This window comes from Varroa jacobsoni, unplaced genomic scaffold (assembly GCF_002532875.2).
Source record: "Varroa jacobsoni isolate VJ856 unplaced genomic scaffold, vjacob_1.0 scaffold_609, whole genome shotgun sequence".
In the NCBI taxonomy this organism is placed as follows: Eukaryota; Metazoa; Arthropoda; class Arachnida; order Mesostigmata; family Varroidae; genus Varroa; species Varroa jacobsoni.
Window position 1 is genome coordinate 56,572 of NW_019213511.1, and position 14,267 is coordinate 70,838.

At 40.6% G+C, this 14,267-nt stretch overlaps 1 protein-coding gene across 7 annotated transcripts in view; it reads right to left on the minus strand.

Moving 5' to 3' along the window:
- The window catches only part of LOC111261893 (diacylglycerol kinase delta), a 102,799-nt gene that overhangs the window by 11,668 nt on the left and 76,864 nt on the right, over positions 1-14,267 (minus strand). For 4 of the 7 annotated variants that reach the window (XM_086968879.1, XM_022835730.2, XM_022835732.2 and 1 more), the window contains 3 exons: positions 14,010-14,259; positions 5,895-6,024; positions 192-287 (listed from right to left, as the gene is read on the minus strand). In XM_086968879.1, coding sequence (XP_086825005.1) covers positions 192-287; positions 5,895-6,024; positions 14,010-14,259 — 476 coding nt within the window. Of the gene's footprint in view, positions 1-191; positions 288-5,894; positions 6,025-8,742; positions 8,951-9,415; positions 13,340-14,009; positions 14,260-14,267 lie in introns of those variants that run through there. The other 3 variants (XM_022835733.2, XM_022835737.2, XM_022835734.2) reach the window with 3 other exon arrangements.

Consider the following 14,267-nt stretch of genomic DNA (forward strand, 5'->3'; position numbering starts at 1 on the left):
ACATTTAAATATACACTATGTATATATATATGTTTTCGACGGCCCGATACATGTATGAACCACTAATAGCAAACTAGCGCTGTTAATTTTTCCTGCTGCAGTGACGTGTAGAGTGTAAGGTTTAACTTCAGATAAGGATAGATCATGATTTCGTTGAGAACTAAATGAATTGAAGAACGAATGCCACTCACGATGTCTTCAATCTTCTCCTGAATGAAAATTTTCGTCTCAAGCTGAAGTTGCTTAGCCGAGCTGATTAGCTCGCCGAGTTGTTGCCGAAGCTGACCCTAAGAGCAAGAGAATGAACAGTAACAATAACAACAACAATAATTACAACACATCTAGTTGAGCCAATAGGCATGATAAAGCTCTATTCACCGGCAACGCCGGTAAACAAACGTGTGATTTGCGGTGGACATCAGCGACTTCATTGCAACTGAAGGATGGACTGCTGAAGGTATCGAGTATTGAGTTCGGTTAATCCTGATCAGTTGATATTTACGCTACCATTGTCCCATGGCTTCTAATCTTCTTATGCCTACGCCTGTAACCTTATTTAGGTAGTGATTCTATGTCGTTATGTTGTAGGTTATCAGGTAAATATATACATGAACATGGCGTAACAGACGAATGAGCAGGAAAAACCTTTGTCCTCTAACACCATGGAACATGGTTTGTTTCAAAGGAAAACAGAAAAATAAATAGCTTTTACATAATTATATACTCTAATGGTTTCGATTAGACCGAAGGGGCCTATCGCATCCGTAGTCGCAGTATTAATGGGCCACTCCCACCAAGTATTTTCAGTGGTTTTTGGGCAATACAAAAAAACCAAATATCAATTGTTTTGACATGTTATATGGACCATAAAAATAAATGGAGTTATCCTTATCGTGTGCTCTAACTTGTCGACAACTTGGAGGTATATATATTATAAAACGAAATACGTTCGTCCTTAAATAGAAACATTTTAGCATTTAGGTACATTTATGTTACCCAACCAGCTGTAAATGTATAAAGCCATACGTGCGTTTCACTACCTCAAGGCATCGGTAGCCTATTAGTTGTCATCTATCAAAAACGATCTTAGACAACTCGGAACGATCGACAAGATCGTTGTCTAAAAAAAAGCTGGGATGTTTATCCCCAAGAAGAGAACATCTGCTAACCATAATGGTGGATATACCCCTTTTTAAATTGATTGACAGCTCACCTCGAACTCGAATAGCACAACTCGTACGTTACAAGACAATTAAAGGAAAACTGGGTTATAAGACGTTGTTTAAAAATGCTTTGGTTGGTTCCTTTCTGACGGGAATCTGAAAGAAAGTCCCATGTCTAATTTGGTCCCTATAGCCCATCGGCAAACGGTTCCAGCATCTAGTTATTCAGGCTAGCTTCAGTACCGAAGCAGACAAAACTTGTCTTCAACATGGCTAGTTTTTAACCCACGTATAAAAAGTTTACTGCCCACAGAAATGTTTAAAGGGGCACTGGCTTTTCCGTTAATTAGTCCTTTTTAGTCTATTACTAGTCAGAAAAAGGTATTTTATAATGAAATTCCATTTTTATCAATTCAGTTAGCTCATATATGAGCTTTCTCTTTATATATATATATATATATATATATATATATATATATATATATAAATTGAACTTTTCTCAACACGCTACCTCAAAATGTCTAATAGGCATAACTAAAAAAGCTTTTTATATATAAAGATTTAGCTAGAATCTAGCTAGATTTAGCTAGTTTTAAAGGAACAACGCTTTCTCTGTTATTATCTGTAATCCTGCCTACAAATGACGAGTTCTCGATTTATTTTCCAAAAATACTATGAATTTTAAAAATTCTTTCAGCTGTTATTGTATAGTGTTGTCAAGTTGAGCTGAGCACCATGCGGCAAACGAGCTTGCCTGGATTGAGGCAACGCTAGCCATATCGTGAAGGAGCGCACTAGAGCGAAATTTCAAAAATTACTTGACTTAAACGGCCCGTTACTACAAGCAGACAAAACTATATCGAAGCTAGGCTCGATCATGATGAAATACGTATGACATAAAACCTTAGACGAAATTAGTCCCCACTTCTATTTTACGTAAGAACAATATGGATAAACATTTCATGCTGTATGGTCAGTTCTACATATTAATGTAGCTCTAGCAACATTCGAAAAAATGACCGGAATACGGAAAAAAATGACCGGAAAGACCGGTGCAGGAATCAATGCGTTTAGATAGCGACAATACCGAGCCGAAATTGGAAAACAGTAACGAAGGCAGTTAACACGCGCGTAGAGAAGGCTGTATTAGACTTTGAAATACCTGGCCATTGTCTGTATAAGGGGGTTCTCAATTATCTTTTCGGAACAGCCATGAATTTTGATTGCCGCCTTGAGCTCACTGAGAGGACTACCGCCAAGCGTATCAAGTGGCGTCAAGGAAGTGGCCTGTAGGACACCTTAATTACGTATACAGAACGGTGAGTTTTTGATTAGATGAGGACTCGGATAACTGTTTGTGTTCAAGCCTAATTAGATTACGTGGACAATGACACTTCGATTAATTAATTTAATAATTGTAATAATAAGCATTATTATTTAATAGGTATTGCGGCATGATAGCACATTTATGGTGGTCAGCATCTCAACAAAAACACTAAAGAAGAAGTATCATTTTCTCTCCATGCTTAGTCAAACATGTAAAAATCTCTGCGCATTTTAAAAAACATCAGTACGCGTGCCTTCGTGTGGCCTAGGTTCTAGTTAACCCACCCCGCTTCTTCTCCGATTGTAGCTTAGTGGGTAACGTTATTTGCCTGCTAATTTTAGGCACCCGCCGTTGTCTACTCACAGAGAGACTTTGTTTCGTGCTGGGAGCCAGTCGCGTGTCTAATGGAATTATACATAATGGCGATATCGGACGTGAACTCGAAACATAGAGGCTCTGTCTAACATACATGTTTGGTTTGAGGAAAGCGTAACTTTCTATACGTCGAGTTTATTTCGAGTAGTTGTATTGGGATTTCAGAATAGAATATAGATTCAAACTAACTCCCACTTCCTGAATAAGGTTACTTATCCTTTACCGGTCCTTTGCGTAAAACCCTACCATTTTTTTCCTCCCTAGCAAACGTATCGACATTGTTGCCCTCCATATATTTAATAATTCTTATTGGCATTTTTACTTTGATGAAATGAGCAGAACTGGCTGTTCCTAGTTAGGAAATAGAATCTAAATAAAAATGTCTCTGATGACTATTATTTGGCGATAAGACTTGTAATATAATAGATTCCTTGGCTTGAAGTTCTTAAAGTTTCTTTTTTTAATGTTTGTTATATGATCGCAGATGTATTATAGTATACATTTAAGCGAAAACTCTTATTCCCGTGAAGATTGTTTCACGGAAGAAAATTCGAAGAAGCCATTTGTCTCGAGGAGCAAATACTTTTGACGGGTCAAAGCTCTGGCGCTACGAAAAACGTGTAAGTAAAAAAAAAAAAGTTAAGGGGCACGAAAGGCTTAACAAGCTAACTGATAAAAGTTCTGGGACACCTTGCAAGTAATTATTGATCCTTGATTATATAAGGCGAGAAACATATCACACAATTGAATCATTGTAATAAACACCTAGGTGGCGCTAATTATGTAACCACTGTAGTTACACATTTAGATCATTCAAGGCATGTAGTGATTACTACCCACCTATTATTAGCGGTGCGATGAGGCCAGTTTAAAGATTAATCAGCCACATATATTTCTAAAGCCTCGTCCTCTAAGCTATTTACCTTGACATTCTCGTAGATTCAACGATTCCTGCAATTCCCTCCCCTTCCCCTCCTAATTTGCCTATGTAATAACCGTAACTTTTCAAGTTGCCCCTGACGATATTTTTAGATCGGTTTAAATTGGAAAAAAGCAGCGGAAGAACAAATTTAATTTGTTTAGTAAGAAACGTGCTAAGAAAAAAATACACATTTTTAGGAAATTCTAAGTAACCGATTCAAAAAAAGCATAGATCGAGAAGTGTTTGATTTTGATGGTCAACATTTCTGCACGAACGAGCCTGTTCTCGAGTTAGTGTTTTCCGACAATTGATTTTATAAAAATCCCTGAATGCTACGTCGAATTACCTTAGCATAAAACTAGTTTTGAGGCATTCTACTAAACGGGCGGGTGGAAAAAATTGTTCGAGTGTACAGCGTTTAGATCTTCGCTACAAAACTGTTTAAGGTACTTATTTTTGGGACCCATGGGGCTAGCTAGCTAAGTTCCTTTTATGTTGATTAGACTGACGCTTACTTACAAGACGCTGTTTGGCAAAAGCAAGTGGTTTTTATAAAAAAAAAAAAAAAAAAAAAAAAAGCTAGAGCTAATGGACGAATATGTTGTGTGGACATTTCATCCCTATGCATTCAGCTGATATGCCCCATGGCTAGTACAGAAAATATGTAATAAGCGAAGGAGTCGAAGCGGGACGTTTCGTTTGCCTGTCGGAAGTTTTTGTTGTTGTTGTTACTCTGTGCGCGCCGCGAAGGAAGGCCGTGGTGCTCATAATGGATTTTATCGATGACTTTTTTTCCATTTAGAATACCCTTATTGACACGCTGACATAATCGCAGCGCTATCAATAGACTTTAAAACAACTCGTCTGCGCTTTCTATACCTGCACCTTTTTTACCTGTTCTGTACTTATGGAACTAAATGAAGGCACGACAAAGGTGCATTTAACAATATGAAGAGGAGAAGACCCATAAAGAGACCGCGTTTTATTATTCTAAAGCAATATATCTAAATGACTACTACGATGGGTCTTCAGAAGGCCTGTGTGTAAAAAAAAAAGAACAATTTATAGAACATCCTTAGACTTAGGAATTAATACATTTTGTCCTGTAATGCTCCACATACGACATTTTGGCTGCAGCTCTTATAACATTGTCGTGAACGGGACTGACGACGAACTCTGAAGCTTCTCGCCGCAAGAGAGTTTACCAAAACTTTTCGTCAACTATTTAAGAATTCTATTTCAACAACAGCTTTAGCTATTGTATTTTTTACTAGTAAAGATAATAATGATAATAACGATACCGCACTCCTACCTTGTTGTTTTGCGGGACTATCATTGTACTTGATGGACTGTGACGACGACAACAACAAATCAGTCACGCCGCGTTGCCATGGCTGCTTTCTTAGATCATTCAATGTAATACTGACACAGTATAATTCAGAGTGTATCTTAATAAAATCGGTGCGATCAATACAATTTAGCATATCGGACACAGCTGAATTAGCTAAACTATCAGACCGCCTCCGTCATAGATCGTGTTTTTTGTACACCGCAAACTGGACAGTTTCTAATTGTCGTAAAGGCATAAATGCTAAGGCCGGAACAGGAACTAGGATTGGTTAGGTTATACCGTTGCGGGTCGGTGTTTAGCTGGTTAATGCCCATCTAGTTGGGAGCATTGCTCTGTTAATCAGCAACGAACAAGCGTACACAGCCGCGCTGGTTCAAATCTCAGCGTTCGCAATATCATAGATCTGTTGGAAAAGACCAAGATAAGTCGAGCCAGATACGCCGCCGTAAATCTGCATTGTTGAACATCGCTCTATCATTATGTACTGAAGAAATGTATCGTTTGAAAGATACAAAGCTGTAGAATGATCGTTGATTTGATTGTAAGCCCAATGTTTCTGCGCACTAGGCGGCGCTGCTAAATACGGTGACATTATATCGAGCCTTCGATAATGTCTCAGTTGAACCGGACATGGTTCCATTTAAAAAGTGTCTCTGTAATAATTTCTTTCGTTGTTTAGATATGTAATTTTAAATAGGTAATAATATTAAATGTAGAAATTCATCTTCACCACAAAATCGAAACCTGTGTACTTACCAATTCGTTGTCGGCGACACCGGCCGGTAGTCCAGATGGGAAGAATCGTTCTAGCAGTGAGCTCGTCTGTGAGGCAGCTAACCAGAGCTCGTTATCTACGACAGGATTGCTCTCCGAAATCGTTTGTATGCTATCAGTGAGTGAGTGAATAGCAACAAGCCAGCCCCGAAATTCAATGCGAACGATAGATTTACGAAGCAGGATTGATTGTTTCAGACAAATAGATCCCTCAGAAGATCAGCCACCGATTTACGTTAGCCACCATTTCAAGCGATTTCGGCAAGGTGTTGGAAAGCAGAGGAATTACCGGTGATCGATTAGCGGTAGTGGAGTTATTAGATAGCCCAAAATGCGATCATTTTGTAGATGACGCAAGGCGCCGAAGGTAGCAGGTAAAGGTTGGGCGGGTTTGATAAATGAAGTCGATTGACATGGAAATTAATCAAATGCGTGTTGGGTCAGGATATTTATCATCGCTCGATTAATTATTAGTAGGTTTTTGGGCACGTAATTTGCGCATTCATCGTTACAAACACAATACCGGTCGGAGGCATGTGTGCGGGACGAGGTCAAAGTCGTAGGTACACAAAGGGACGCGACAGTGCATATCAGCGAAAACGGGCAAAATTACCAGAAATAAATACGTCCAGAATGGCAACATCAACATTTTAAAGTAGATATTGTTACCCATTGTAACAATGCGATAAAATGCAGCGTCGTACAGTCCATCCGTTGATGGGCGTATAGCAAATTTCAGATAGCAAAATGATAAGCGAAATCCAATGCAATTTTCGAGATTCGCCGACGAATCAGCCATTGATGGGCCGCCGGTCATTCCCCAGGGGTGTGGGGGAAGACATAATAATTTGAACGGAATCGTCAGTGATCGCAGTTCGATTAGGTAGTTGTGATTCGTGTAGACATTGTCGGTAATAGCCGACGTCACAGGTCGATAATAGTTGTAAACACATATTAGTTTGTAGCAGACGATGTTGTATTAGTTACGGTTAGTTGAGGTTTGGCCGTCGCACGAACGCAGGCCGCGAGATACCGGCAAATGTTATCCAAACAGCATGAAACAAAATAGTAGAGAAAGAAAAAGCATGTTAGTGTTTGTTAATTTGCTGAATATCTTTGACAAATTTAACTACAACAAATCTAAATCGAATTGTCCCTACAGGAACATCTCATCAGTATACTTGTTTCCGCTTGAAATGCTTCAAACTTCCATGCTATATAACCAACTCGCTTTGTTGGAAGAGTAAACGATACCTACTGGGGTGCGATTAAAAATTTGATGCTGTTTTATATAGGGGTAATATGCTTTGTGCGTTATTGAAATGGAAAGTTTAGTAAGCGGTTGCGGCTCGTCACGATCGCTAGCAGACCATACACCGGAGCGAAATGAATCGCCTTTCCACGAACGTTATTATAGGATATCGTTGCTCTTTAGATTATAACACGAATCTACGATGTTTAGTTCTTGATTATTTGAATTAGGTAAAACGACTGGTTAAAAAGGCGCGAAAATTCGACACGGACAAAGTTCGCAAAGCTGAACGTATACCGGCGAAACATAACTGCCGATGAGCGAAGAGCGTTCTGCATCGAAATAGAGTTTCAATGAAACTGGTGCCCCTGTGGCTATACAATGTTCAGGCAGGAACAGTAGCTAAAATGTTGTATGCAGGTTTTGCATGACGTCTGATCCTGTGGACGCTCCTCAGGGAGTGTCACGCATCAACTGGAGCTCAGATTCACTTCGGTCATCATTAGACTATTCCTGAATCACATGGTTTCCGCCGTTACTATTCTTGTTGTACGGCCCTACCCTATAACATTCTCTATATAAAAAACCATAGACGGATTACGTAATCGTTTATATCATCCCATTGCCACTGGGACGCAAAGATAGACCCACTTATGAGAATTATTAGTTGTAACGACGACGACGACGACGACGACACGACGACGACGACGACGACGACGACGACGGCGACGACGACGACGACGACGACAACGACAACGAATAACGATGATAACAGTAATTATAATAATAGTGCTTGTATGCAGTAATTGTTTTATGTCTGTTCTGCGTTGTTTATGTTTGTATGCGCTATCTTCTATCTACACATTGTTGTTGTTATTATTATCGCCGTACCGAATGTTACTGTATTCTGTTCAACTGTGTGTATGTGATGAAGCTCACTGCAGCGGCTGCTGCCTCTACTTGCATCGTTACCGTCTTCTAGCAAAATTCTTTTGCTAAGTCCAGACGAGAGACAGCGAAAGACGATCGTGGTAAACAGTAATGGCGGAAATGCAGTTAACCATGCAATAAATACCGCCACTGGCTCAGACCGACAGAGACATATACACACACACACACACACACACAGACGGATGTATAAACAGACACACTGACATACATCGAGATACGGAGACATAGTACGTTCGCGCACTAACGCCAACGGGGTAGATGCGCAGGCCCGGCCCGGTCACTTCGTTTCCTATGGCCCATCAGCCTCTCAAGAAGTGGTCATAAATTAACGCTGTGTGGATGTTAGCCTGCGGGACGTCGATTGTGGGTTGGCGTCAGCCGCTGTAATTGCCGCTACTTTTTTAATTATTGTCAGTGCTAGAAGCGACGCTGCTGCCGCTGCTGTTATCGCAGTCGCGGCCCGAGCCAGGCTCGGCAATAAGAGCCCAACGACTTGTGGCCGGAAAGACTCGAAGGAGGAAGAGACTTGAGCAGTGGTTAAACGCGTCTGAGGACCGGCTCGAGTCCTTTAGAGGATTGCGGAAGTCCTAATGAGAGGTAGGGGTGGGAGGGGGGGGGGGATGGAAATGGACACGGCGCCATTAACTAAAAGCAGCCTCATAAAACGCTCACAACTGTGCACATTGGCGATGCTGGAAAACCCACAACTATGCGCAGTGATGGCATTTTCGCCCATGCACGGTCTCACCTTGTTGACACTGCAATGGAAGAACCGACACCCAAGCCTTGTCCTTGGAATCTCGAGGCTACGGGCGATGGTGGGCAACATTTTCACCTATGGAATCATCGAGTGAATTTTCTCGACTTATTCTTCGCAACGAGATCGTCAGGTCTTATATATGGCTTAATAATGCGGTCGTTATCGTCGTAGCTGTTGTTGTACTGAAGACCACTTTCTGTTGCTCAACCGTTCAGCCATTACTACTATGTGTGCTCATCCCATCGTCTCAACCTAATTAAAGTGACGATTTAGGCAATCAGACAGTTGCTGCATGTGTTTTTTTTTTATCGTCGTCGTTACTATGAGAAACGGTGGCGAAGTAACGGGAAATATCTCCAATATATTGCTACGCTACGAAATCGCTAGGTTAATCACTTGTAGTGGGATCCCCTATCGAACGCCGCTACCTAGCTTACAGCAGTAAATATTTAAACGATATCAATCACGGCCAGCATTCCAACACACAGTAACATTCGATACTACACTAAATAGCAACACCTGCGGGTTGAAAATAAACGATTTTTATGTTTATATAATAAACACATTTGTTTATTAACTGCTGTATTACAATTGGGCATCAGCATTATGACAATTGCTATCTCTACAAACAAAATCGATACACGTTGAATATATATTATAACTATATAATACTTTTAGGACTGTCTGAATATATGTAAATATCATAAACAAGACTACACAACAATATATTTATTTCCCATGCTTCATTTAACGTTAAAGCGTATTTGTGTAATACGACGGAAATCGATCCGGCTTTGCGGCGTGTGTTTAAGTTTATATCTAAAGCTGTCCAGGAATATACGAAAGAACGAACGCGAATCTAATACGAACCTTTGTGCACGAAAGCAAACGTTTAAGGCTTATTGTTGTTAAATGTTCCACTTACTTACATTATACATTCTCTGTAGTTACTTATTATCCTTAAGATATTTGCATTTATTTTACAAGTTTGATCACACAATTCTATACGTTTTATATATTTGTGACGCAAGTAAATTATAATAACAATAGAAAAAGTATTTATCGTAGAAAAGCTTGAAACCCTTCAGTCCTACTATAACCGGTAACGTTATACACATATCTTAGGGCATCAAAAACTGTCATTGCGCGTATCTTTTTTGATAGTAAATTCTGATCGCGGATAGCAGACATTTCGTCAATGACAGAAACAGAAAGGACAGAGACAGCTGTGTTACGACGACAGAAACATGATGTGAATTTCTACAAACGTCCCAATAGATTCGCTAGATGGAACCGGCCTTATACAGGCCTTCGGTTCGAGTTCTTACGTGTGTTTGATGCCCTTTTGAGAAAATAACACATCGATTCTACCATTTACTTTTGTAAACTCTTGTTCTGGCCTGTAATGACATCCTTTTCAATGTATTTGTATGTTGACAAGTTTGCATAGTTATGGTGCACAATTAGGGATACTGAATAATAACTTCCAGGCTATGACTAATGCCTAGTTGATTTTAACGATCATAGCATAATAATAGCATTTTCATACAGTGAACGAAACGCGTTTTAATTTCGTTCTCTCTATCCAGTGTCCAATGTTAACGACCCCGATTCGCCAACGTCCCGACGCAAATATGTCCTTACCTGTTTTTACAGCATATTTCTCCATAAGATCGTCGACTGCAAATATGTCTACTACGAAATTCACGTATTTCGTAGGACGTAAAATAGTTCTTTAAGGATTATTACATCGTAACTGCGACCGTTCCTGACGGAATACATTATTTTCTTTACCCGTCCACTCAACAGTAGTACACTCATGGGGTGTTGTCCCTTGGCCTTTGCCAAAGTGATGCTCAACGCTGTTGTCAACATATATGTCCGTGTAGATGACCCTTTATACGAAACTTGAAAAGGTAAACCTCACCCCGATAGGTTTTGTCATGCATAAGCTCTTTGGTCTATCTAGTCCTTGGAGCCTAGAGATAACGCTTTTCTATTCGCAGTGGCTCTGAATCGTTCACAATATTACCAACGAAAGAGCTCTTAGACGATCCTTAACAGCACATGCGTATATACACGCGTAGAAACGACGACTCGCTATAGTCGGCGTTTTGTCGGCCATCCTTAAAGGCACACAATGTATTGCGTCAGTAAAGCTTTGCTTAAATACTGAAATATACGACTCTGAAAATATACAGGTAAATGAGGAACTGGATAATCAATTGGTCCGTCCTGACCCAACTATGAACGATGTTTTGATGCGATCGCATTGACGTCGCGATCTTCACCCACCGAGCGATTAGTTCCAAGGGTCCGGGCATGCGTGTTTGAACGGGCAACTGTTATTGAAAAGGCGCATACGGGAGAAGATGATCTTCTCGTGTATATAACGGGCGTTATAAGCTAATAGACTCAGTTTTGCAATGGAGGGAAATTAAGTGATTTTCATAGAGTGTCATTGAAACGCATTACCTACCAAAATGTAGGTTGCGATGAGAACAGTTAACCTCATATTATGTCGCGGGCGGCAACATTACACATCCAGTCAATAGAAATAACTATAAATTGAAACAAATAGCCTTCAGTAACTTGAAACATATATAGAGGCAAGGAGAAACTTGTAAAGGGTGGTAATTAACACAGAATGGAAACGGAAATCTCTCCCTTGCCTCGTTGACTGCAGTGAAAATGCGGCACAGCATAGCGATCGATACAAAAACGCGACGAGCTCCTCTTAGCGTTCGACCAAACGAAATATCCATAATGAACATATCGTATCCAAGTAACTCACGGACATACAACGTAGGAAGTATCGATGCTGAAGTTTCATCACACCTTCATTGCACACGTCTGTCCTGGTGGAATGGTGAAACGATATCAGTGTGTGTTGTTTTCTTTTTTCGTCACTATAATTTATTAATCGTAAGTTCCATGTTCAACGATTAACTATGTATTCGACTACTTATCAGTTATTTTTAATCGCAAAGCTAGAAAACAGCAGTAAGTGCAGACGCTACAGAGACATTATGACACTTCACTCAAGCGATTCAGCCACTGTTAAACGCTTTGTTTTTTTCTGTAACTAACCTAAAAAGGAACGACAATTATAAGATATTGTACTGCATATGATATATGTACAGTATCTAGGTGGAAATGAACGCTATAATGGATCTAAGAGCAAACTCGAATTATATCGCTCCTATTAAGAATAATACTGTCCAAGACGTGTGTACTCTAGAAGGCAATGGATCCCTTACCGGCGGTCGCTTCGGACACGCCTGTTAGCGAAGCTAACAATTAGGTATCGTGATTTGTTTCCAACTACAACAAATATGTCAGAGGTTTCACAGTTGCGTATTTGGTGGAATTATTGTTACTTTCAATTATTACAGGATGTCCAACAACACAATTCCTACCAATTATCGTAGCCAGCAGAGCGTATGACGTATCATTTCTAGGGCCATAATTACGGGGGTACACCCTATAGACCCCCCTAGAAATAATTAGATTTCAGTAAACGTGTTATTTTCTAGATGATACAGTATCGAACCAAGTGTTTATAATCGCGCTATCATTTAGCAGGTTTTCTTTCACGTCAACATGATGTTAGTCCTGCATGCCTACCTCGCCGTAGATGGACCCATAGTATTACCATGAGAGCCTTCCGGATTACTCTGTCGGTTGCATTCCTTAAACCCACCCAGGTGCATACCGGCACAGGCTCAGGACACTGGCACTAGAATGTGAGAACCTGCCGGTGTCAGGCGTTAAACCACATATTTAAGGCCACTTTATATTCTCTCGTTTTCGGCTTGTTATTCTGCGAACATAGAGTCTCAGACCGATTTCGACCCCTCAGGACTGCTCTCTTTAGCCTTTGATCGACTCGTTGACATGGTAGGCTGTGATGAATCGTCCGTGAACTCCCCACTGTTTTCATCGTTACTTATGTGACTACTATCGTTGATATGACTTCGGATCACGTTTATTTCAGAGGCGTTATTGTTATAGCGACCGTTCGTAGTAATGGTGCTGCAAGAGCTAGTATGATTATTTTGAGTAGTCCTGCTACCGCGGCGAGTTGTGTCGTTTTCACTGATCTGACCGGTCGAGGAGTTTTTCATGCTGTTATTATTCAGACTATTAAATTCTGCCCGCGATTTCGCCTGCGAACTGTCAATTCCTACTGCAGCTATTGTGGCGTCCATAAGCAGGCGATCTATATGGTCGGAGCTGTGCGTGTGGGGAGGCAACGGATTCGGTCTAATTGGGGATGGCGCCAAAGTCGAATTACCCACAGCCAAACCGGCCTGGCTTTGCTTGGAGCGGCCACCTCCGCAACCCCAGCACGCCAGGCGAGAGAGGCGATGGACAACCCCTGATTTTGTCGATTTTTGCACAGATTGAGGTGGAGATGAAACGTTAGGTTGTGGTTGTACAGGCAGATTCGATAGGCCGCTACTGTAATGAAGATGATACACGTAGAGAGATGATGGAAATTGAAATGACAAAATAAAGCAGATAGATACTATGGGTTCATAGGTAACTCGCAGAGGCGTCTTCCTCCTAGGTAATGGAATAGCTTTTTGTCTATTTACGAAGCACATATATAGAGTATTTGTATTTGAAAGCAGGACAACGTCAGGCATCCCATATATGATTGCATATTTTTTTCAAAAATTAGTGTAATATAAACTGGCACTACTGTAGAGGATATATTGATATTTTTAAAAAGATCATCTAACCGCAGTTTATTAACACGGGTAAAGACGAAGATTGTTCTGTTATTAACTGTGACCTAAATGTGTGTCAGTTGTGTACAGGTAGAGTATACGGTTATATTCATGGAGTGTTTTTTTCAAAGAAACCAAATGTACTAATTGAAAAAATGAATGATAAATCGCTTATGGTGGAAACGACGGTAGACGTGTGCACGTATTCCTTCAGCCAATCCAGTGGTCCTTGAATACTACTTCATTCACGTGAGAAGCATCGGTTAAGTTGTTAACAAATACTGTCTATCAGACCAATATCAACAGTAGCTATCACTTATTAGGGTCTGATCGAATGTGACCAAACAGATCTGTCTTGAAGCAAATAATAAAGAAAGCAAATCAAATTAGTTACTCACACTTTGACAAGGCGTGATGCGGCCTCGATGAACGTGGATAATTGATTAACCTCATTGTCGGTGAAGAATCCGTCAAGAGGGTTTCCAGACGCGGACAGTGAGGGACCTAGCGAAACAGCAATGCTTGCGACTGCGCCCTCCAATGGCGACTGGCGTGACGAGTTATTTTTTCCAGGTGGTTGGGCTGAAGAGCTGCTGGTACCAATAACATTACTGCCTGCGGGAGCGGTCTTTGAGCCACACTGGCTTCCTGCAGTA